Source organism: Panthera tigris, chromosome A2, assembly GCF_018350195.1.
Source record: "Panthera tigris isolate Pti1 chromosome A2, P.tigris_Pti1_mat1.1, whole genome shotgun sequence".
NCBI lineage: Eukaryota > Metazoa > Chordata > Mammalia > Carnivora > Felidae > Panthera > Panthera tigris.
In genome coordinates, this window is record NC_056661.1 from 22,233,656 (window position 1) to 22,256,614 (window position 22,959).

Genomic DNA, 22,959 nt, shown 5'->3' on the forward strand with positions numbered 1-22,959 from the left:
CTAGGTATGCTGTAGCTTAATTTTGTAAAAATTATAACAAGAAGACACTTCCTCCAAAAGTCAAGTTCTTCTTCCTAGAAATGTCATCTGCCACATATTGGTGCACAATCAACAAATAAATCAGAAATTCTCTTCTCACTTCTTCAAATGGCTCATCATTTGCTACTTTAGACAGGACCCCAGGCTGCCTGGACAGAACCCACCTGCCCCGGGAACCCCCTGGTACAGCAGCTGTGGCAGGACATAGGGCAGGGCAGAGGTTGGGATGTGCCTCAAGCTGCCAGGAAAGCCTCCCGATGGGAGCCTCCGTGCCTGAGGCCACACCAAAGGCCGGGCTTTTATCCCCAGCTCTGCCAGGACCTGCTACACGACCTAGGCCCAGGGTTTCCTGCTGTTCCTTAGTAAACACTTGCTGTGTGACTAGTATATAAAAATATATTCACGGGGCACCTGGGTGGCTCAGTCGGTTGGGCGTCTGAATTCTGCTCAGGTCATGATCTCACGGTTCATGAGTTCAAGCCCTGCATCGGGCTCTGTGCTGACAACTCTGTGCTTCGGATTCTGTGTCTCCCTCTCTCTCTGCTCCTCCCCTGCTCACTCTCTGTCTCTCTCTCTCTCTCAAAAATAAATTTAGAAAAAAAATATATAATTCACTTCATGGGGCGCCTGGGTGGCTCAGTCAGTTGAACGTCCAACTTTGGCTCAGGTCATAATCTCACAGTTCGTGGGTGCGAGCCCCACACCCGGCTCTGTACTGGCAGCTCGGAGCCTGGAGCCTGCTTCGGATTCTGTGTCTCCTTTTCTCTCTCTGCCCCTCCCCAGCTCGTGCTCTCTCTTTCTCTCTCTCAAAAATAAACAAACTCAAAAACGATTTTTTTTTTAATAAATAAAAATACGTTCACTTCAGGAGAGGAGACAGACGTGGAAACAGGCACAGAGGGACAGTGACTTCTCTTACAAGAGCTGGGGCCAGTATTGCTGAATCTGTCCACCCCACAGACACCCGCCTGGATCAGGCTCCATCATCTCCCCCTGGGACCCTCCTAATGGTTCCTAGTGGCGTCTGTGCTACCAGGACCCCCACTCCACACCACCTTACAATCTGCTCCCCACACGGCGGCTGAAGGTCAGCTTGGGCCTCACCAAAGTAACTCCACACAAAGGAAACAAGACGACGAACAACTCCTTTGGGTCCAGAGAGGGGTCTGAAGGGAAGAACACAACACTGCTTACCGTAGAGGCTGCTTTGAGGCAACTGAGGCGTGGAATGTGGAAAGGGTCACAGTAACCCCCTGGCTGAATACTGACAGACTCATAAGGTGACCCACCTCGAGATATCTATAGGCCCTAATTAACCAATGGGCTATTTACAATCAGGAAGTTACCAAAAAAAAGGGAGAATTCCATATACCATATACCATACCATATACCTCCTCTCTTCCCCCTTTAAAAAGAGCCCCCACCCACCGCCTCCTGGCAGACAGTCTCTCCTCTGCTGTCCTGCCCTGCCGCTCCCTTGTGGTGTATTCAATAAACTTCTATCTCCTTTGTTCTGCCTCAGGTGAAGGCCAAGCCACCGGCTTCTGATCATCACCCCAGATTTGGGGGGCCCTCAACCAATCATGAGAGACACCGCACCCACAAAATACCCTTGCCAAAAAATTCAAACCCGAATCTGCTCAGATCCACCAATTCGGAGGAAAGTCACAGGAGCATAGGAAAGGACACCCAGAGGGCCCATCAACAGAACCCAGATTAAGGGAAGCTCCATAGATTTCTTTGACAAGAGATTCAAGTGAAAAATAAGACAGAAAGTGATGGAAGGAAATCTATGGAATAACGTGTGGATCTTCCTTAGACCCTGGAAATGTGAACACTGGCTGGATTTTTGAGGAGGTTAAGAAGGGCGTCACTGCTTGTCAGATGTGACAATGGCCCTGTGGTTATGTTGTTTAAAATGACTCTCTCAGAAATACATAGTAAGAAATGGAAGAAATAGGATTTGGGATTTGCTTTAAAACAACCCAGGGTGTCATGAGGGGGTGGACAAAATAGGATCACAGCTGCTTTGTGATGGACACGTGGGGCTCAGCAAAGACTCCTGGCTAATTTTGCTGCAAATTTTCCATAAAGAAAAGGGTGTTGTTGTTGTTGTCTGTTTTAAATCTCAAATATCCCCACCAAAGGAGTGAGGGAAAGAAAGGAGGGTAGGCCGGAGAACCGCCCCCAGGTAGGGGGCCAGGTCTAGGCTGGAGGGTCCCCAACCATTCCACTGCAAATGCGTACACATTCTGTGCTCTGTGCACAGTTTTCAAGTCTCAATTAAAAAACATCCACCTCAGGCACCTGGGACTTCAGCACAAGTCATGATCTCACTGTGAGTTCAAGCCTCGGGTGGGCGGGCTCTGCGATGACAGCCAGAACCCATTTGGATCCTGTGTCTCCCTGTCTCTCCGCCCCTCCCCCTGCTCACTTGCACGAATGCTCTCTCCCTCTCTCAAAAATAAATAAAACATTAAAAAAAAAAAAACCCACCTCACACCCAGATATGGCAGGATTCAGGGCCACCAGTGCCAGCATACACACTGTTGTGGATTGTCTATGAAAGAGAAGAAAGAGCTGAGAAACTTCTACAGCAATGTCACACAGTTACTATGTCTGCTGGGTGTCGTCCTTACGATAATGGCTTTAAAAAGTGAAGGGGGGCGTGACTCAGTCAGCTCAGGTCATGATCCCACCCTTCGTGAGTTTGAGCTCCGTGTCCAGCTCTGTGCTGACAGCTCGGAGCCTAGAACCTGTGTCCCCCTCTCTCTCTGCCCCTCCCCTGCTGGCACTCTGTCCCTCTGTCTCTCAAAACTGGATAGAAGTTAAAAAAGATTTTTTTTAAGAAAATAAAATAAAAAGTAAAGGGAGCTGGTGGTCAAGATCCTTGGGTTGCAGCCCCAATGCCATCACCACTCATGGTTTATTTAGCACCTCTTGGCCTCAGTTTCCTCATCCATAAAATGGGAACAGAGCCACCTCTTCTGTAGGTTTGATAGGAGAACAAAAGGAACTCAGAGCCAAAAACACCCTTCAAAGAATGAAAAGTGTTAAGCCAAACCACGTGGAGATTTTGTCACACTCCCAGTGTGGCCTGGGCCCTGTCCCTGCCCTACTCCCTGCATAGCCTCACTTACCCGGTTTCCACCTCCATCAAGTGCAACCACGGCCAAACACAGTATTACTGATAATAGATTAACTAAAGTATCATTGATCAAAAAAATAGATCACCAACCCTCCTGTGTGTGCCTGACACCTCCAGGAACCCTCCCTCCAGTCCTTTAGGGCCCACTTCATCACCCCATGTACAGCTGGGGCTCTGGGAGAACAGCGGTCCCTGCCCCCTTTGTGTTCAGACTTGCTTTCAGGTCCCAGCATGGCAACACACGCAAACACTAATGCAAGTGCACGTGGGCTGCGACTTCACAGGGTTTTGTCCCAGAACAGGCAGAAGTCATATTAACGTGGAGTTCACCGCCTGGCCCCATCTGCGTTCTTTCCTGGGCTGGCCCCTCCACGCCACGGCAGCAGAGCAGACAACAGCAGTCCTGTGGCCCTGCTGGGAACAGTGGGCGCGGGGCCTCAGTGAGGCTTCACGTCCCTGGCTCAAAGCAGGCATTACACTTGACCCTGCGAAGCCCAACGAGCCGGAGGAGAACACGGGTGGGAGGAGTACCGAGGACACAGGTGCTCCCACTAGACCCAAGGCCCAGCTCGGGTGGGCCGCTGAGGCCCTGGGAAGCAGCCAGAACCGGCTTGCTCTTCATGAGACAATGAGTCCACTGTTACTGGCCGGGACCTTGATTAATATTTGCAAAAGGAGCAAAGTGGAAAATTCCACCTGGGCGGAGGCAGGGCCCAGGGGAAATGTCAACAACCTCGATGGCCTTGTTCTCTCCGGGATGGACCAGGCAGAGAAACAAAGGCCTGATAAAGGATACAGAACCTGAGAGTGTCAAGGCACTTGGATCCAAAGGAATTTCCTTATTTGGGTCAGAGAGGCATTAATTTTTTTGTCATCCTGACTTTCCTGCCCCTAAACTGACACGACACCTTGAAATCCTTCAACTCTCTTTCTCTCTCTGTAGTCTCCCAATAGCCCTGCCAGACCAGCAGAGCTGATGCTGGCCCCATGTTACAGATAGGGAAACTGAGACTCCAACACAATGAGAGCTTCGCCCAAGTCCAGCAGCTGGTGAGTAGCGCATCCAGGCAAACCCTGGTGTCTCAACTGCCAGTGGTGGCACAGAGCCTGTTCCAGGGAGTCTGGGGTCAGGTATCACAGGGACTAGACAGGGTGGACTTCTGGGCTCCAGCAGAGGTCCCGACCTTCACTCCACCAGAGGAGGAAGAGGAGAAAGAGGAAGAAGCCCAAAGCAGCTCTCCTGGGTAGGCAGGTGTAAGCACCACCATGGGGGTAAGGTGCGCATAATTGATTCATTCAAGCATTTAACAGTGCCTCCTAAATACCAGGATGCCAAGGCCACTGTGGACGCGAAGGTGCACTGTGGCCGCGAAGGTGCACTGCGTGGTGGCCCTTTGAGAAACCCAGACCTGGCAGAATTCAGGACTGAAGGGGGAATGTCCAAGTATCTCCAAAGGCTGCTTCCCTCACAGGCTCAAGTCACCTCACTGAGCCACTTCACAGTCTCATCTGCCCCATTTTACAAAAAAGGAAACTGAGGCCTTGAGAAGGGCAGTGACATGCCACAGGTCACAGAGAGAGAGGAAGCTAAGACAGCTGGATACTTAGTGGCCCTGCCTCCAGTTTATAAAGCCACAATGTTATTGGGCTTAGGTATTCAAACCAATGGTGTCCCTTCCAACGGGCCCCTCGAAGGCTGTATGCTTATCAACAAGGACCTCTCATGAAGAACACTTTTTGGAATGACCTTCCGAGCCAGCATGGACCCCCGCCCCCCATCCACCCCCCAAGCAGGCACAGCTTGCTTGCCTACAGAGAACACCAGCGGTGGCTACAAGTCCTTCCCCTCCACGCCCATCCCGCAGTCCTGTCTACAGAGCTGGTCATGGGCATCATCACCATCCCAGAGCCCCAGAGGGCCAGGGCGCTGTCAGCACTGTGCCCTCACCCCACGCTGCTCAGGGTCCCTCCTTCCACCCCTGCTACCACATGCTCAGTGACGTCCACACCACACTCACCTCCCCCTTCACTCATCAGCTCTTGCCCCTGGAGAAAGAACCTTCGACCCTCCTTTTCTTAAAACCACCCCCACCCCACTCCCATCTCTGAATGCATTTCCTCCCATGTCCATTTCATCCCCTCTTGTCAAAGCCACCCCTGACTGCGAGTGACGTACCCTGACCTCTCTGCCCCATTTGATCCCCCTGGGCTGCTCCCTCATCCCGGGTTTTTTTCACCCCCTATAAATGTCCTACTCACAAATCCTATCTCCAGGCCTCAGCTCCGCATCCCTGCTCCTCCCCAAACCTCTCGCACTCATGGTCCCAACACACAGCTGTAAAGCCAGCATAGCTCGGCGCCTGGCCCACAACGGGGACTCACCTGTTCATTGAGGGGAATGCATATTGGTTAGCAGCCACCTTCTTGCTGGTCTCAGAGGGGCTGGCCCCCCATTGCCCTGCACAGTCACCCAAGTGGCCTTTCTAAAGCTTAAACTGACCACTGCCTAAACCTCGGCTGTTGTTCTTTGGCACCCGGGGACAAAGTTCACGATCTCCACCAGGCCAAGGGTCCTGTCTCCAACCGCAATTTCACAGCAGGGCAGGCACACATGCCCTTGAACATGCACTCACCACATTCATCCCCACAGAGCGCCCATGAGCCAGTACCTGTGTGTCATTCACCTTTGCACCCCAGGACTGGCACCCTGCAGGTGTTTGCTGAGAAGACAGACAACTATCAGAGCTGTAAAAGGTCTCAAGGACCACATAGCTCAAAGCAACTCAGAGAGGTTGAGTAAGGGGCCCAGAGTGACCCAGCCCCAGGCAGTGATGAGGCAACAATCTCCCGTCAGTCAATTCTCCAGGGTCAGGAACCAGACCAATCCTCTAGAAACGTCACCTGGACCCCACATGTACGCATGCCAGAGCTCTAGCTGACCTTGAGACTGAGCTCCAGTCCATGTAGCCCGAAATCTGGACCCGGCAAGTGAGCCAGGCCTGGCACATAGTAGGACCTCAGCAAAACCAGCTGCTTGATAAAGTCAACCTCTCACCAGCTGACAATTCCCTCCATAAGTTTCAGGGCCGTCTCTAGGCCTTCATCTCTTCATCTGTAGGACGGCCACTAACATGGCCTGAAAGTTTCAGTGGCCTGGAGTTGGTCAACCTAATTTGGTCATTTGCAAACAGGGGACTGCAGCAGCCCAGATCTAAGCTCTGAGATCCACTGTTAGCCCAAGTAATTTTTGTTAACCTGTTCCCAAATCACTGTGTCTCAAAGGATGGTTCCAGCCAGCCGCAGGCGGCAGAATTACCAAAAGAGGGCTTGTAAAAGCAGAGCCCAGTGGGTGCCCAGGGGTCAGAACAAGTGTCTGAGGGCCGGCCGGGGATTTGCATTTAAGGCGGCGCGTGATTCTTGCGAACAGCGAAATCCTAACAGCGTCCAACACTTCCGCCTTCGGAGACCCAAGTGTTACTTCAGACCTCGTTTTGTTTGGCAGTAAACACACCAGGTTTCCATTACTCTAACAACACACAACTTAGTTTCTCAGAAGTACTAGCTGCCGCGAAGAAGTCAGCGAGGTTCGGCTGCCCGCGTCCCACCCTTTTGTCTCGGGGGGGGGGGGGGGGGGGGGGGGGAAGGGGCGCCGGTGCGGAAGGGCTCCTGCCTTGGCGTCCAGCCCGGGTCCTCCCGACTCACCCACTCCCGGCCCGAGGCCGCCCGGGGCTCCGGTCTGCGGCCAGGGCCGTGTGGATCGGGACGCGCCCCATGCTACTCACCCTCGGCAGCTGGGGCCCGGGACGGAGCGGGGGGGGGGGGGGGGGGACGGCTGCGGCGGAGCGGCGGCGGCGGCGTCAGGGCCCTCGCCCCGCTACCCTGTAACTGGCGGCTCCGGCGCACCGCGCGCTCTCCGCGGCCTGGAGGGGAACGACGGGCGGGCGGTTCGGACCGGGTCTGCGGGCTGGCCCGAGCGCGCGTGTGCAATCCTGCACTTGGCTCACTGCTCCCACGTGTGCACGGGGCCCGAAGCGCGCCGGTACCGCCGGTGCTCTGCCCACCAGGCGCCCCGAGGCTCTGGGACGCGGCCCACCCCCGTGAGCCCCGGCAGGCGGGCCCCGGCGCTCCTACGTTGCCACCCAGAGAGGGGTCCGCCCTCGGCGCGGGCGGCGGGGCCGGGGCGGCGCTGCGGGAGGCGGGGCCCCGAGGGATGGCCCCGGGCGCCGAGATAAGAGTGCGGCGGGCCGGGGGCTGACGGGGGTTCCGCGATGTCGCTAGCGCTGCTGAGTCTGGCCGCGCTGTGCTGGGGATTGGTTTCCACGGAGCCGGTAAGCCTCCGCCCGCGCCCCTTTCCCGCGTTCCCTCCCTGGAGCCCCGACCCTGACGGCGTCCGACGCCCCATCTCTTGCTTGTTATCCGAGGGCTGCCTGGAAGGGGCACACATGCGCCCTCTGGGTCAGCCCGACACGCCGTCCTGGGCTTCAGGCTCGAGTCAGGGGCGTCGGAATCAGAGGGACCCGGGCTCAAATGCCAGCCGGTGTTCTGGATTCGGTCATTTATGCTCACTGAGGCTCGGTGTCTTCATCTGTAGAAGGAAGACTCACTTGGGTCTAGTGAGGAACAGCGACAGGGCTTGCAAGGCAGCAGCAAAGAGCCTGGCACATGGTAGGCACTCAATATTGTTAATTGTTACGCTTGCAATCGAGGTCTGCCCACTGTTGGGTACAAAAACTGCTTCTCGGGGCGCCTGGGTGGCTCAGTCGGTGAAGCATCCGGCTTCGGCTCAGGTCATGGTCTCGGGATTCGTGGGTTCGAGCTCCGCGTCCTGCTCTGTGATGCTAGCTCAGAGCCTGGAGCCTGCTTCAGATTCTGTCAGTCTGTCTCTCTCTCTTTCTCTCTCTCTCTGCCCCTCCCATACTTATAGAGAATATTCTCTCTCTCTCTCTCTCTCAAAAATAAATAAATAAACGTTAAAAAACAAAACAAAACAAAAACGCTGCTTCTCCATTACTGCTTGCCCTTTTTTGCCATGTTGATTGATGCTGTGCTAGGGTACCATGACCCGGAGCTAGTAATCTGTTGAACTCTGGTTGGTTTCCTTTTCTCCCCAGTGCCTCGAAGGATTGAGGGAATCTTTTGGGTCACTAGTGAAGAAAAATCTTGTGAAACAGCATTTGAAACTATATCCCTGCTCTCTTAGCATAGAGCATAAAACATGGTGGTTACCTGTTCATGATTATGGAAAGATGAACCCCGGTCATGTGCCCTGGTGCCTCCAGCTACTCTCCTTGTTGCTTTGCTTCTTCCTAAAATTTGTCTCACCAGCCCTTTGACAAGAACTCAGCTCCCACTATGGTGTCTTATTTGTTTAAAAAAATGTCTGATATTACTTGCAGTTCAGCTTTAAAAAGACAAAGATGAGGGACTAACAATTTCACCCAAACCCATATTACTCAAACCATCAAAAGTCTTACCTTCTGTCTTACAAGATGTTTGGAAATGTACAGGCTGAGAGGGATCAGACTCCAGAGCTGGTCGACTTTTATTGTATAGGGTCTTATCACTGGAACTTGCTGCTGCCTGAAAGTTAAATATTTTAGATCCAGTATTTTCTTCCAAAACAAAAGTACTGATTATTTGTTTCTTAAAATGACATGAGCCATTAACCCTAAAGGATTTAGTACTGGCCTTTTTGGGCACTAATGATCAAGAGTTTTTAAAAACTCTTTTCAAAAGATAACATGATGAAATCACAACTGCTTTTTGATTTTCTGAATAGCTAGCTCAGGTGAGTCCTTTTGTATCAGAGGAGGAATATTTTAAAGACACTGGGACAGCACCTTGGATTGCAACTTTCTTCCATTTATCTTCTTGGCACAGCTAGTCCTTAACCTGGAGAGAATCAATAGGTTCTCTGGATGGTCCTCAAAATCTACACTTGAACATTAGAGTGGGAAGGGGTCTTCATGATGGTCCAGATCACCCCTGCTTATAGCAGGGAAAGGGGGTGAGACGCAGAGAGGAGTGGAGACCCAACTCTAGTTTTTAAGTGTGGTGATGAGCAGGCTTGAGGATCTAAGTATATTGATAGCTAATCTAAGGTATATCGTAGCCTACGATGGGCCAGCTTAGTCTCCCCTAAATTGAAGTGGAACCAGCCCAACTTTTCTCTGAAAGTTTGCCACTTGTATACACATTTTAAGAAAAATATGGTGTTTTGTCTAATTTGGCAAATGAAGGCTTATGGTTTGCTGACATTCAACACAATACTTTGTTTCTTTCTCTCTTGCAGACCATTCAGTGTGGCTCTGAACCTGGTAGGTGTGCTAGGGAATGGGTATTTGGGGCTTTATACTGACAGAACAGTGGACTTTTAGAGGGCCCAAATCCAGGCAGTGGGTCATTGGAGACCAGGGAGAAGGTGAAACATTGCTTTGTTAGCCAACGTGGATGAAGCCTCTACCCAGCAAGGCAGAGCTCCCAGTGTTTCAGGTGGGCTGGCTTCCTGGCCAGTAAGAGGGGCACAGGCAGGGCCGGAACCCCCGTTCATGGTGGAAAGTGAAGCCTGCCGCTCTGGGAGATCAAGTGCTGTGATAAGGAGGTCACTTACAGTGGAGAACAGGAAGCAGCTGTCTTAGAGAAGGAGGAGTGTTTGAGATGGTAGCCTTTGAAGAATGGGTGGGCTCCCGCCCAAGAATTGTGGATGGAAAAAGGTGAGCTGGAGGAGGGTTGGGGCCACCAGGATTAGGAAGTGGGAGTTGTGTGGGCCAGCTGGCTGGAGTCCAGGCTGATACATGAGGGACAAGCATGTCAGATTTGCTAAATACATCCTTAAGTGCACAGGCGCATGGGGTGGTCCCAAGTGCCCTGTGGAGTGGGGCCGGAAGGTTACCAATCTCCTTGGCCATAAATCAGCCAGCACTAAGAGACGTGTGCTGCCTTAGCAGGAAGAAGAGATGAATAGGGAGCGAAGGATGGATCGGGGTGGGCCACTCAGAGGAGATGGCGTTGGGTAGGGCCAGGGAGGAAAGCGTCTTAGGCAGTTTTGCCTCTTCCCAGGACCGTCTCCAGAGTGGATGGTCCAACACACTCTGACCCCAGGAGACTTGAGGGACCTCCGAGTGGAACCTGTTAGAAGCAGAGTTGGAATGGAGGACTATTCAATTTTGATGAATGTGAGCTGGGTACTCCGGGCAGATGGTAAGTCTGCATCAAGCAATAAAGTATCTACTAAAGCAGAAAAGTGCAGATTGTGTGACCCATTAATTCCACCGCTGGCAGGAACCAAACAGAATACTGTAAATACATAAGGGCACCAAAAGCCACATACTGTGGTCCCCCCTTATCTGCGGTTTTACTTTCCATGGTTTCAGTTACTCACGGTCAACCAGAGGCTGGAAGCAGACGGTCCTCCTTCTGACGTATCTTCAGAAGGTCCATAGTAGCTTAATGCTATGTCAGCACCAACCACATTCACCTCACTTCACTTCATCACATAGAAGATGGATGAGCACAGCACAATATTTTCAGATAGAGATCACATTCACATAACTTTTATTACAGTCTGTTGTTATAATTGTTCTATTTTATTTTCAACTATTGTTAATCTCTTGCTGTGCCTGATTTATAAATTAAACTTTATCATAGGTATGTGTGTATAGGAAAAAAAAATGTAGATAGGGTTCAGTACTCTCCACAGTTTTAGGCATCCACTGGGGGTCTTGGAACATATCCCCTATGAGTAAGGGGGTGGGGTGCTACTGTACTAGATTATTCTTGGTAGCATTATTCATAACGGCCAAAAAATGGAATGCATCAAATGCCTGACAGTAGAATCGGAATCAGAACCAACCCGATGCAGCAATGAGTATGATGATCTGTCACTAAACACAGTATGGATGAATGAATCTCACAAACATAAGACACCAGATTCCAGAGTCCACATCCACATCTGAATGCAAGACTAAGTGGTTGGAAGCCACAGTAGTGGTTCTTCTTGGGTAGGGAGCAACTGACAGCACGAAGGGCATTCCTGGTGTGTTTCTCAGCCTGGGTACTGGCCACGTGAGTGTGACAACCCATCATGTGGTCTACTTACGATCTGTGTACTCTTTGGTTTGTTATATCTTGTGGAAGAAAACAGAGTAAGTGCAGAGATGATTTCCCTCCCCCCCCCCTCCTGCCCCAGCCCCCAACGACCACCAAGTTTAGGAAAAGTGCTGGCTCAGGTACATTTCTGTTTCCCAAATGGCACCATGAAAGTCCTGGCATTTCCCCCAAGGCAGCTTGCAAGTTCTTCCAATGAACCAATCCTGGGGGCCTAAAGTCCATGTCTCTGCTTTCCACCCACTCAATTCAGTTCAATTCCATCAAGTCAGGAATTCAGGAGTGCCAGGCACAGAGAGGTGAGGCGGCCACAGTTCCCACCCAGTAGGGCTCTCAGAGGACGGGGGGAGGCAAGCAGAGGGGCACAGGCTCAGTGTCAGGGGGTCCCAGAAGGAGCTGTGCTCCATCTGAATAGGGTGGAGGCAGTGGGGAGTTGGCGAGAGTCCTCAGGGAGCACTGTAACTAGGTGGTGCAGTGAGGCAGTGGCCCTACACCGAGTACAGAGTGAGCATTTGCATTTGTTAGCTGTTATTACAGGAGAGCTTGGCCTTGAAGGAGTGGTCAGCCTTCCAGGCAGGGAATAGGGGGAGGGAGGGGCAGTCAGAACAGCATGGTTTGGTGATGACACTCTGAGGGGCCTGTTCCTCTTAAAAGACACCCACGGTAGTGCAGAGCCAGAGTCCCCTTTGCAGGATCCTGTGAAATTGAGGGTTACCGGTGAGGAGGAAAGAGCTTGGGTTTTGGAGTTAAATCCATATCTGCCACTGATGAGCTTTGTAAGCTTAGGCAGTGCTCCCTGAAATCCCCCAAGCCTCACTCACCCTATCTGTAAACAGAGGACAGCAAAGGTGCCTACCTTACAGGACTGTTGTGAATATGAACTGGGATAAGACATGTAAACCCTCCAGCATCAAGCTGGCCGCATGGTAGGTGCTAAATAAACAGCTGCCTTCTTGCCTGTCTCTACAGCCAGCATCCGCTTGTTGAAGGCCACCAAGATCTGCGTGACAGGCAAGAGTAACCTCCAGTCCTACAGCTGCGTGAGGTGCAATTACACAGAAGCCTTCCAGACTCAGACCAGACCCTCTGGCGGCAGAGTGAGCGCGCTGAGGCACTTCGGCTAATTGTCGTTAAAGCTCGCCCCTTTGCTTGGGGGGCAGACGTGACGTGCAGTACACACAGGCTGCTGAGCGGCCACAGCTTGGAGCCTGGAGTAGGATGCCTGGGTTCAAATCCTATTTTTGGCCACATCTGGGCTGTGTGCCGTGGGCAAGTCAGCATCTCTGGGCCTCAGTTTCCCCATCCGCAAAGCGAGGGGAGCTGAACTTAAATTATATCCTGGCTCTAAAATTTACACTTCTCTGATTCTGTGACTTACACTGGCAAATGGTGTGAGCTCTGTTCCCGTAGTAGACATCAGCTGGAGACAGAAGTTTCAGCAGTAGGTAAAGGAATGCAATTATAAATGGAAAGGGCAGCACACAAAGGCACTACATCTCTGCGTTGCAGTGCTTTGGGAATTCAGGGGTTCTTTGCTTTGCCTTGCAGTGGACGTTTTCCTACGTAGGTTTTCCTGTGGAGCTGAACACAGTCTACTTCATTGGGGCCCACAATATCCCCAATGCAAATATGAATGAAGACAGCCCCTCCATGTCTGTGAATTTCACCTCACCAGGTAACTCCCTCACTCCTCTGTCATCCTCTGTCTTGCGGGGATGCTTGCTGTCTGGTGTGTGGTTTGGCACAGAGAGGCTGGGGTGCCTCGACAAGGCATTTGGCTTTGCCGAGTCTGGTTTCCTCGTGAGACACAGTAGTGACTATGCCTCACTCACAGAGTGGGGGAGAGGAGGAAGTCAGATAAAAAGTAGGGAAAGCCTGTTCCTGTGTGTCAGGCACCAGCTGAGCACCTGACGTGCATCCTGTCACCAAAGCTTCCAACAGCCCTGAGGTTGTTGGATAGGTGAAGACATTGAGAGCTTAAGTGACTTGCCCTGGGTTACACACACAGGAAGAATGAAGCTGACGTCCCAACCCTGGGCCTTCTTGATCAGTGACTTTAACCATCTGCCACTAATGCAGAATGTTGTGGGTACAATGTGGGCTCCAGTGTCGGCTGGCTTCCTCACTGGCTGTGGTGTTTGAGGAGTGGCTGGGTCTCTGAGGACACATGGACCCCAGTCGGCCCCCGGGGCTGTCAGTGAAATGCAGGTGGCACTGGGTTGAGCGCTGGGTTATTTCCCCTATGCTACAGCACACAACCAGCCCTCCAGTATCACACCTTCAGGGTCACACACGGGGCTGCCGCGAGGATGAGACAGGATCGTGTGTCATGTGTAGAGGGGCCAGCATGGTGCCCGGCTACAGCGGTTCCCATGCCACCCTCACCTGGGATGGGTCACCTGTTCTGTACTCCACTCCTGTCCGCTGCCTCTGGCAAGGTGTCCAAGCCAAATGGGGTAATTTCTGATTCCTTGCTGTTCTTTGAGAGTGTGGTCCAGGGTGTTCTTTTTGCCCCACAACTTACTACATAGTAGTTTCCAGCTTTCTTGATGCGACCAAAACCCATTTTAAAAAACATAAATGTCTTATTTTGGAGTAATTTTAGCTTTACAGAAAAGTTGCAAAGATAATACAAAGAACTGTGTGGATGTCCAAAGGATCCCCATATAGCTCTCACACAGTTTCCCCGATTATTCATTCACCTTTGATGTCACCGTGGTACATTTATCAAAGCTAAGAAACCAACATGGGTACATCCCTATTAACTAAACTCCAGACTTTATTTGGATGTCACCTGCTTTTCCATGAATGCCCTCTTTCTGTGCGAGTCCCATTTAGTCCTCGTGTCCCTCGGTCTCCTCTGGTAACAGGTTTGAGTCTTCCTTTGTTCTTCAGGACCTTGACAATCTAGGGTGCCAGCCAGGCATCCTGCAGAATGTCCCCTAGTCTGGGTTTGTCTGATATTTGTCTCCTGATTAGATTGGGGGTGTGAGTTTTTGGAGAGACAGTGCAGAGGTCGAGTGTCCTTGTCCTCGCTTCCTATCAGGGGTGGGTGACATACACACCACGTCACTGGTCATGTTCACCATCGTCACTTGGTTAAGTGGTACCTGCCAGGCATCTCCCTTGTAAATCTACTGATTTTCCATTTCTCTACTATGACTTTTTTAAAAAAGCAAATGACTAAATGTCCCCCTATTCTGGGGTAGGGGTGTGGGGTGGATTGAGTTCCACTTCCTGGAAGAGGCAGTATTTACATATATTATCAAACATTTTCAAAGGTTCAAGTCTTCTCCCGGGGATCATAGATACTATTCTGATAAAGTTTGTATTTAAATTAGACTCTGGTTATCACGTCGTGGGTAGTCTTCTGTTTAACCACCAAATGCCAAATGTTAGCGTCCCATTTAAATTTGCTATCTTACCTCACATCTTGAGTATTCTAGCAGTTTGTTACAACTGTGGTAAGCATGTGTGCATGTGTGCTTGCTGGCGAGGGAGTGAAGCAGAGATCCCTTTTTCTAACGTAAAAACTTCCATTCAAATCTCCAGGCTGCCTAGACCACATAATGAAATACCAAAAAAAGTGCATCAAGGCAGGTAAGTAAATACATGTTTGCTTTTGTCATTAGAGGAACCTGGAGCCAGCACAACCCAATCCATCTTCCATGAAGAAACTGAGGCCCAGAGCAGGGGAGTTCTGTGTCCAAGTTGCACGGAGAGGGCTGATCCCTGGCCAGCACTCCTGGCCAGCACTGTACCGACTCAGTCAAGCAGCCTGTCCAGAGAAGGACCCATTCTGAGTAGGTTTAGGTAGTGAGCCAACAGTCACAGAAAAACACCCGCTGTACAAACTGCACTTAAAGTGGTGCTGATTGGAGGCCCTTCCTGACTGGAGGAGAATCTGTAAGTCCTTCCACTGACCTCTGGCCCTGGGGGCCCAATGAACCTTCCATTTGGATTAGCAAACATTCGAGGTGGGAGTGTGAGCTAAAGTAATGACCTCAAAGCATATTCTCAACTTGTGTCTTCACTGGAGTTCACCTCTCACAGGCTAAACTATTAGAACCTGCCTCTACCCTTGGAGTTTTGAAATAAGTATCTTGAGGATAATCAGTCCTAAGTGTCCGATTTCCAAGGATTTTACAAGGGTGCTTGTAAATTTCTGGGTAATACAGTCTTATGATGCTAATGAGGCTAGTGGCACGAGGGAACTAATCCCCATCTTTTAGGCACCCCCAACCCAGCAGGCATCCCTGTGCACCCCATCAGACTGAACTGTACACAGACTCCTTCGTGGAAGGCAGACTTGGAGCTTTATGCTTCCTTTCTTGCCTCCTGCCAAAAGAGATCTGGACTGTGGAGGGCACAGTGGGTGTGGGGAGCTCTGAGGGCCTTCCATCAGTCCTAGACCACCCCCCCCCCCCCCCCCCCGCCAAAGACGGTTCTGAGCTAGGGCCTGCATGCTCTCCCCCGTGGGGAAAACACCACACACTCCCATGTCTCCTGTTCCTGGAAATTAACCTGGTACTGATTTGCAAGTCCCAAAAATCAAACAACTGACTTTGTCTCACTGAGTAGGCCTGTCAGGGGGTATCCACTCGCTCTATAACCTTAAACATATCTTCTGGCCTGGGGCTCCTCCTCCCCATCCTGGAAAGGAAAAAATGCTGACCTCAACCCTTAACTCAAAATGGATGTTGAGAATTGAAGGGGGTAGTAGAACCCCATCTGTGCCTCCCACACCACCCCCCGCCCCCAGCCCAGGGAAGCTATCTCAGCAAAGTGGTGATATGGGGCCCCTAAACTTTCTTGGGTAGCAGGTACTTTGCGATGCTGGGAGCAAGGACTAGTAAAAGGTACACTGTGCAGAGAGCCCTTGGATGCACGCATGCCAGAGAACTTAGATTTGTTTTGGCCAAGCCCTTTGGGAGACTTAAATGGGGGGCAGTTTGCAACACCGTCCATGTGATTCTCTCTGGACTCAGGAAGTCTGTGGGATCCCAACGTCACTGCCTGTAAGAAGAACAAGACGGTGGTGGAAGTGAATTTTACAACCAGCCCCCTTGGAAACAAATACATGGCTCTCATCCAAAATCGCATCGTAATCGGGTTTTCTAACGTGCTGGAGGTACCTCTTCCCTTCGTTTCCTAACACCACCCCAGCCTTGCTCACCTTGCTGACGAGGAAAATGCAGGTCCCCTAGGATTCTCTGGACAGGCTCTCCATTGTAACGGCATAGGCGGGTGGGTCCCTGATCCAGGTGTACGGGGCTGTTTTGACTCATTTAACAAATGAACACAAGTCCCTGGGAACATCCCTCCAACTGTCCCTGGGAATCTAAAACCAACCAGAGGTAGACATATCCAAAGTAGGAAATGAATCCTTATTCACGCAGAGTCTGAGGAGTTGAGTCAGTTTGGGAAGAGCAGTCTTTTCACTGGCAATCTTGGTTCTCCCTCCCCTGGCTCATGATTCTCCATTCTGTCTCATTCACTCTGCCCCAGAACAAACCCCCAACGCGAACTTCTGTGGTGATCCCGGTGACTGGGGAGAGTGAAGGTGCTATGGTCCAGGTAAGGCTCACCGAGCCGTCCTCGAGGGCAGGGGCGCTGGGGGACTGGCTGCTGCTGCACAGGCCACCGGTCACGGGCGCTGATGAGCTCCTGCCCCCGGTTCGCTTCTGCCAGCTGCCTGCACTAAGCAACAAGTGGGGAACCCTTGCCTCATTCGTTATGGAGGCAAAGGTGGAAGCAAACCTTCGGGCCATGATCCCTTTTGCTTTTATTAGTGGCTATTGACTTTCCGTTTTAGTCATAGAGCCTCAGAGAACTTCCGAGACAGGAGTACCATTTAATTTTCCCAAGTTTTGGTTTTAACTGCAAAATGAAGCAACAAAACATTTAAAATCAGAAGGTTTGGGTTTCGAGCAGTGTATAAACTTTGAAGGGCAGCTCCTGTCCTCTCGGCGTGAGTCTAGTCGGCTGGAAAACAGGAAGCTGGCCCAGGCAGATGCTCTCCGGTCTCTTTCAGCTCCGAGTTTATGAGGTGGGGACATGGAGGGTCATAGAGGGACACAGCCACACCCAAGGCATAAGGAGCTTTTGTTTTTCATTCCCTGGAACATAAAGGTAGCACTCAGGCATGCCAGAGGGAGCAGATACCTGTCTGCATATTGTGACTGCACCCCTTTTCCAGGGAACCAGACTTTCCTAGTCCCAGAGGATATATCTGTCAATAGGAGCTCTACTGCTCTGGGTTTTTTTTTTTTTTTTTTTTTTTTTTTAGAGGAAATATTTGTATATGTATTAGGCTGTGACCTAACCCTTTTAGATAAGGAAGCCAACATGTTAGCAACATGTACAAAGTTTACATTCACAATTTAGGAGTCAGGTGTTTGGTCTCAGGTTGCTGGTTTGGATTTTAGGGCTTTGTTATGGAAGTGTGACCAAGGCAAAAAATGTTTTGTTTTGTTTTTCACCCTATTACAATGCTGGGGTGGGGGTGCGGTTCAAACCAGGAGAGAAAGGGGGGAGACATTTTGGTGGGAGTAGGCATTATGCTGAGCTTCTGCTCTGAAGCATGATGCGAGCTTCCCAAGCCTCTTGTTTTTCCCTCAGCTGACTCCATATTTCCATACTTGTGGCAATGACTGCATCCGACGCAAAGGAACAGTTGTGCTTTGCCCACAGACTGGCATCTCCTTCCCACTGGATGGTCGTAAGTGCCCAGCTATTTGTGCAGGGTGATCAGAGAGGTGCAGGGTGATCAGAGAGGTTCAGGGCCTGAGAGGCCCAGCAGCACTACCCCATTCAATAAGGGCCAGGGTGGGCATGCACCTGCAGGAGGGTGCAGGAGCCCCTGCTGTGTACACGGTGGGGGGCTGGGGTGCAGAGGAAGATGTCCACGCCGCCGTGCCAGAGGCCCTGACAGCTGATCGGGAATGGAGGCTTCATTTGCAAATCCACCACGAGATCCTTTATGAAACAGGATGCACACAAGAAGGGGGAAAAATAAACAGTGCAGAATGGATGTTCATTGTGCTACAAGGACCTGCTGAAAAGTCAGTGGCGCTAAAGGACTGAGTCCATGAGGGAATGTGCATTTCACCGCACTGTGATTTTCTTACCAGCCTCAGTGGCCTGGCCTGTTACTGTAATTTGATATGATCACTCAGCCACAAATTAGCAATATTGACCCCCAAAGACACACCTCACTGATGCCTGAGAGCAGCATATTTGGGGAAAATGTCCTTCTGGATTTAGAGATGGTAGTTCTCTTATTACAGACAGACAAATGTTCCCAGAACTAGCCCGGGCTGGAGTCAAAAGTTGCAAAGTGTTACTCTCAGAAACTCAGCCCAACAAACTGACAACCTAGGTGCCTAACAGTCCTGACTTCTGTGTGGGCACAGTGCCTATGGATTCCTGAGCTTACCTGACAGATATTCCTGTGGGAGGTGGCATTACCCACCGTGTTTGTCAGTCTAACAAAACAGCCTTGAAAAATGGCATCTGTGTGTCCCATGTATTAAGTAATCACACTGAGAATAACATCAATTCATCAAAGAACAAAAAACCTGAATGCAAACTCTGGTTACCAGGGTGAAAATGCCTGTATGTAAGTGCAGTAAGAAGCCAAAATGATTTTGGCAGAACTTTCTTAACCTCCTGGGTCCCATATCCCTTTTGAGAATCTAACAAATGGCCTGGACACTCTACAGAAAAATGCACCAATCTGCAGACCCCCTAGAGATCTACTGACCCTTGGTGTTAATAGGAATCTAAACTTTGGGGTGCCTGGGTGGCTCAGTCGGTTAAGTGTCCAACTTCGGCTCAGGTCACGATCTCGTGGTTCACGAGTTCGAGCCCCGCGTTGGGCTCTGTGCTGACAGCTCGGAGCCTGGAGTCTGCTTCCGATTCTGTGTCTCCCTCTCTCTCTGACCCTCCCCCCATTCATGCTCTGTCTCTGTCTCAAAAATAAATAAATGTTAAAAAAAAAAAAAAAGCTAAACTTCTACAGAGTATAGAGTAAAAATCTTGTTTACAAATAGGAGATAAATTTGGCTTTGTTTTGCTGAAAGTAAATCAACTTTGTTTTCTCCAGGCAGAAGCATGATGGGTGGCTGGTGGCCTTTCCTCCTCCCAGCCCTGCTGGGGGCCACAGCATTGCTGGCGGCTGGGATCTATGTAATATGGAGGCACAGTAAGTGTTATGATTAGTTCTTTAAAGAAACCTGAATGAGGAAATAACACTGAATTTTTTAAAAGATTCTTCCAGAAGCAGTTACATTTTGGCATCAAGGCAAGAGCACTGATGTAATGCCCTAGAACTCTCCAAAAATACTGATAATGATGACTTAGTCACAACCACCAAGGCAAAGCAGGGATGGGGACCTCTTGATCCGGTGGCTACCACCGGTTTCATTTTTACCATTGGGGCACCTACAAGCACTACAATGGGCACAAGGCAGCAAATAGCGAATTGCATTTTTGCCTGTAACAGGTACTCCAAGCTTGTTCCTACTTTTTAAAAAGTTGTCCCATAGCATAAGAACAATACTCACTTGAATTCGTGTACCTCCGGGTCCTTGCCAACTCTTTAAACATCAAGAACTTAAATACAGAAGTCAGAGTATTTATACAGATACACAGCGAGAAGGAAGCCCACTGCTTCTCCTTTTACCGTATGAGTCCTTTGTGATGTTGTGGACAGAACAAGATTAATCTCATAACCTAAGTAAGAAAGCCATGTGGAACCCTGACCTTGGGAATACTTCTATTCAGGGGATATGATCTGGCCTGTATTAGTTATAGTACTTTCATATGTAGTTTCTGTTCTGTAGCACGTACAGAATTCCAGTCAAGTTCCAGCTGAAATGGGGTACCAGTTAACCTAACACAACCACACAAAGACTACCACTTGCAGGCATCAGATGGATCAATTACTGAGTTGACTTAATTCAAAATGTGATGTGAAGGGCACAGGTCAGGTAGCTCTGTTTATATAGGACACTATGTAATACTGGTTAGAACCACCCACCTAAAACAAAGTACTTCCAACCTAAACAGTTTCTGTGACTTCATTTGAAAAGATATGGGTTAAGAAGACTGACTTAGTGATGGGGACTTGAAAATACATCATTTAGAGCATCTTTAAGGTTGTGTTGAGCATCAGTGTGTTTCAGCTGGTATGTTCAAAAGGAACATCGGGGGTATTTTCCTTGCTGGCAGAAACAACGTCCCTGGTGCTCAGCCAATATTCCCTCACTGGGGTTCATTTACTAGTGGTGGTTCAGATTAGAGTGACGGCCTGCTGTGTGCCATTCCTAGCTAACAAACGCTCTCTTCCCCCCACAGAAAGGATCAAGAAGGCCTCCTTCCCTACTGCCACCCTCCTGGCCCCCATTAAGGTTCTTGTGGTTTACCCATCTGAAATATGCTTCCATCACACAGTGTGTCACTTCACTGAATTTCTTCAAAACCACTGCAGAAGCGAGGTTATTCTTGAAGAGTGGCAGAAAAAGAAAATAGCGGAGATGGGTCCAGTGCAGTGGCTTACCACTCAGAAGAAAGCAGTGGATAAAATCGTTTTCCTACTTTCCAATGACGTCAACACCATGTGTGATAGTACCTGTGACAAGAGTGAGGGCAGCCCCCATGAGAACTCCCAAGACCTGTTCCCCCTTGCCTTTAACCTCTTCTGCAGCGATCTGAGAAACCAGACTCCCCTTCGCAAATACATGGTGGTCTATTTTAGAGAGGCAGATACCAAAGACGAGTACAGTGCGCTCAGTGTCTGCCCCAAGTACCGCCTCATGAAGGACGCTCCTGCTTTCTGTACAGAACTTCTTCGTGTCGAGCAGCACATGTCAGCGGGAAAGAGGCTGACAGCCTGTTCCATGTAGGCCACCCAGGAGAAGTGAGGAGCCCTGAAGCCTTCCTACTCCTCCACATTATAGGGGGAAAGCATCTCAGGATTCTAAAGTTTCTGTATGGACTACGTGCAGGGAGGATTTTACATACACCTGCTTTATTTAGCAAAAGGAATATAGGGAGGATTCATAACTAAATACATATGCCTTAGCTTAATCAAAACTTTCATGCCAATAAAACTGTTATAAATACTACTGTAGCATTAACTAAAGGACAGAAACTAAATTTATAATTATAAAGCTAAATCAAAATCAAGGAGAGTAATAATGCAAAATTATAACCATTTTGATAATGCAGTGATAAAGCATCTTCCAGCCAAACATCCAGTCTTGAACAGTCCATGCACTGCACTCTAGGTAAAACTTTACTTCTGTAACCTTCTAAACTTAATGAGTATCAAATTTAAGAAACCTTCGCTAATTCACTCAAGTAACTTCATAGGTGAAAAACCCTCTATTACATACAAAAACTATTAAAAAAAGACAGAATAGGGAATAACGAGCTGAACTCATCTCTGCTGGCCAGATAACACAGCATACAGGTAACTGCTCATACTATCTGGCACTTGTATAGGACCTCTCTGAACTAATTCATGACCTGTCTGATTCTTGTACAGGTGACTTTTAACATGGACACCAATATACATTACTTGCAGACCTCCTATCAACTTTTGCCCAAAGTTACCTATTAGAGGTCACGTCAAGAGTTCAGTTTCTTGGTTATTATGTTAACTTTTCATGTTCAAAACATAAATTGTTCCTGCTCTTTAGAAAGTTAGCCCTCTTGAAGTAGTCTTTTATAAATCAGTTATAATGGTTTAAATTACCATAGAGCTCCATGACATAGAAATGTATGGTATTTTAAGTCTTCCAACTTCTTTCTCTAAAAGCATCTTTTTAAAGCAGAGGTTACCAAGGGGCTATATATATTATTTATATTTATATTATGCCTATTTTTCTAAGATTGCTGGTCTTTCACACATGCAATCCTGTATCTGCTCTAGAACGTGGCTCAGTTTCAGGTGGATGACTGTTAAAATATATTCGTGAAGTGTCAAAACTATCCTTAAAGGGCCATGCCACCCCTTCTAATACATGTCTTATGGATAAAATAAAAACCAAAATAAGGAAGCACAGAGTGAAAACTCACCATGTTCAGCTCCCCAAGCAGATACTTAGTAATGGCTGAGACAATATGTTTAATGTGGTTAAGCTCACTTGTCATGATCTGTTTTCATGGTGCTTAATAAAGTGCTGGTAAAAGAAGACGGACATGGCTTATGTCTAAACTTGGATCAGAAACCAACTTCCTCTGAATCAACATCTACCAGTTATAAGAACAATATGTTATTATGTAAAAAAAAGATTATGAACAAAACTAACATTTTGCTTTTGGAATTAGGTAGCCACTAATAAATTGTGTTGAAACAGCCCAGATACATAACTAAGATCAATATTGTATATTTTGTTAAAAAAAAAATAAAAAATAAAGAACACATAATTTTCAAATTGAAGGCACACATCTTCAATAGTACCAACATGTTAAAGTTGTTTTGTTATACTGGTGGACTCTTCCCTGTTCCTGACCTACTGAGCAGGTATGTAAGATGCTTCCATTTATGCAAATGATCTGGTACCAGCATTTCTCCACATCCTAAGACTTCTAACCACCCTTATTCTCTTTTTCTATATTCCACTCTTCCTTCCATTTCTTATCCATCCCTACTTCTG

General features: G+C 49.2%; 2 protein-coding genes across 6 annotated transcripts in view; one reads left to right on the forward strand and one right to left on the reverse strand.

Moving 5' to 3' along the window:
- The window catches only part of CHDH (choline dehydrogenase), a 39,760-nt gene extending 32,447 nt beyond the window's left edge, over positions 1 to 7,313 (reverse strand). For 2 of the 3 annotated variants that reach the window (XM_042979169.1, XM_042979167.1), the window contains exons 1-2: positions 6,970 to 6,986; positions 2,536 to 2,599 (exon numbers count right to left, since the gene is read on the reverse strand). The gene's annotated coding sequence lies outside the window, so the exon portion shown is untranslated. Of the gene's footprint in view, positions 1 to 2,535; positions 2,600 to 6,969 lie in introns of all 3 variants that reach the window. The other variant, XM_042979168.1, reaches the window with a different exon arrangement.
- Positions 6,452 to 22,840, forward strand: IL17RB (interleukin 17 receptor B). 3 transcript variants are annotated; one of them, XM_042979171.1, is made up of 12 exons: positions 6,452 to 6,771; positions 7,779 to 7,852; positions 9,480 to 9,504; positions 10,247 to 10,387; positions 12,263 to 12,390; positions 12,842 to 12,968; positions 14,846 to 14,893; positions 16,282 to 16,424; positions 16,802 to 16,870; positions 17,915 to 18,014; positions 19,401 to 19,499; positions 20,654 to 22,840. In XM_042979171.1, exons 2-12 carry the CDS (start codon positions 7,850 to 7,852, stop codon positions 21,199 to 21,201), a joined length of 1,431 nt encoding a protein of 476 aa, XP_042835105.1. In that variant the 5' UTR covers positions 6,452 to 6,771; positions 7,779 to 7,849; the 3' UTR covers positions 21,202 to 22,840. The 3 variants fall into 3 exon arrangements, with proteins under 3 accessions (XP_042835105.1, XP_007082047.3, XP_042835104.1); XM_007081985.3 differs by lacking the exons at positions 6,452 to 6,771; positions 7,779 to 7,852 and adding an exon at positions 7,450 to 7,515; XM_042979170.1 differs by lacking the exon at positions 6,452 to 6,771 and having other exon boundaries at positions 7,464 to 7,852.
- Positions 22,841 to 22,959: the final 119 nt, after the last annotated feature.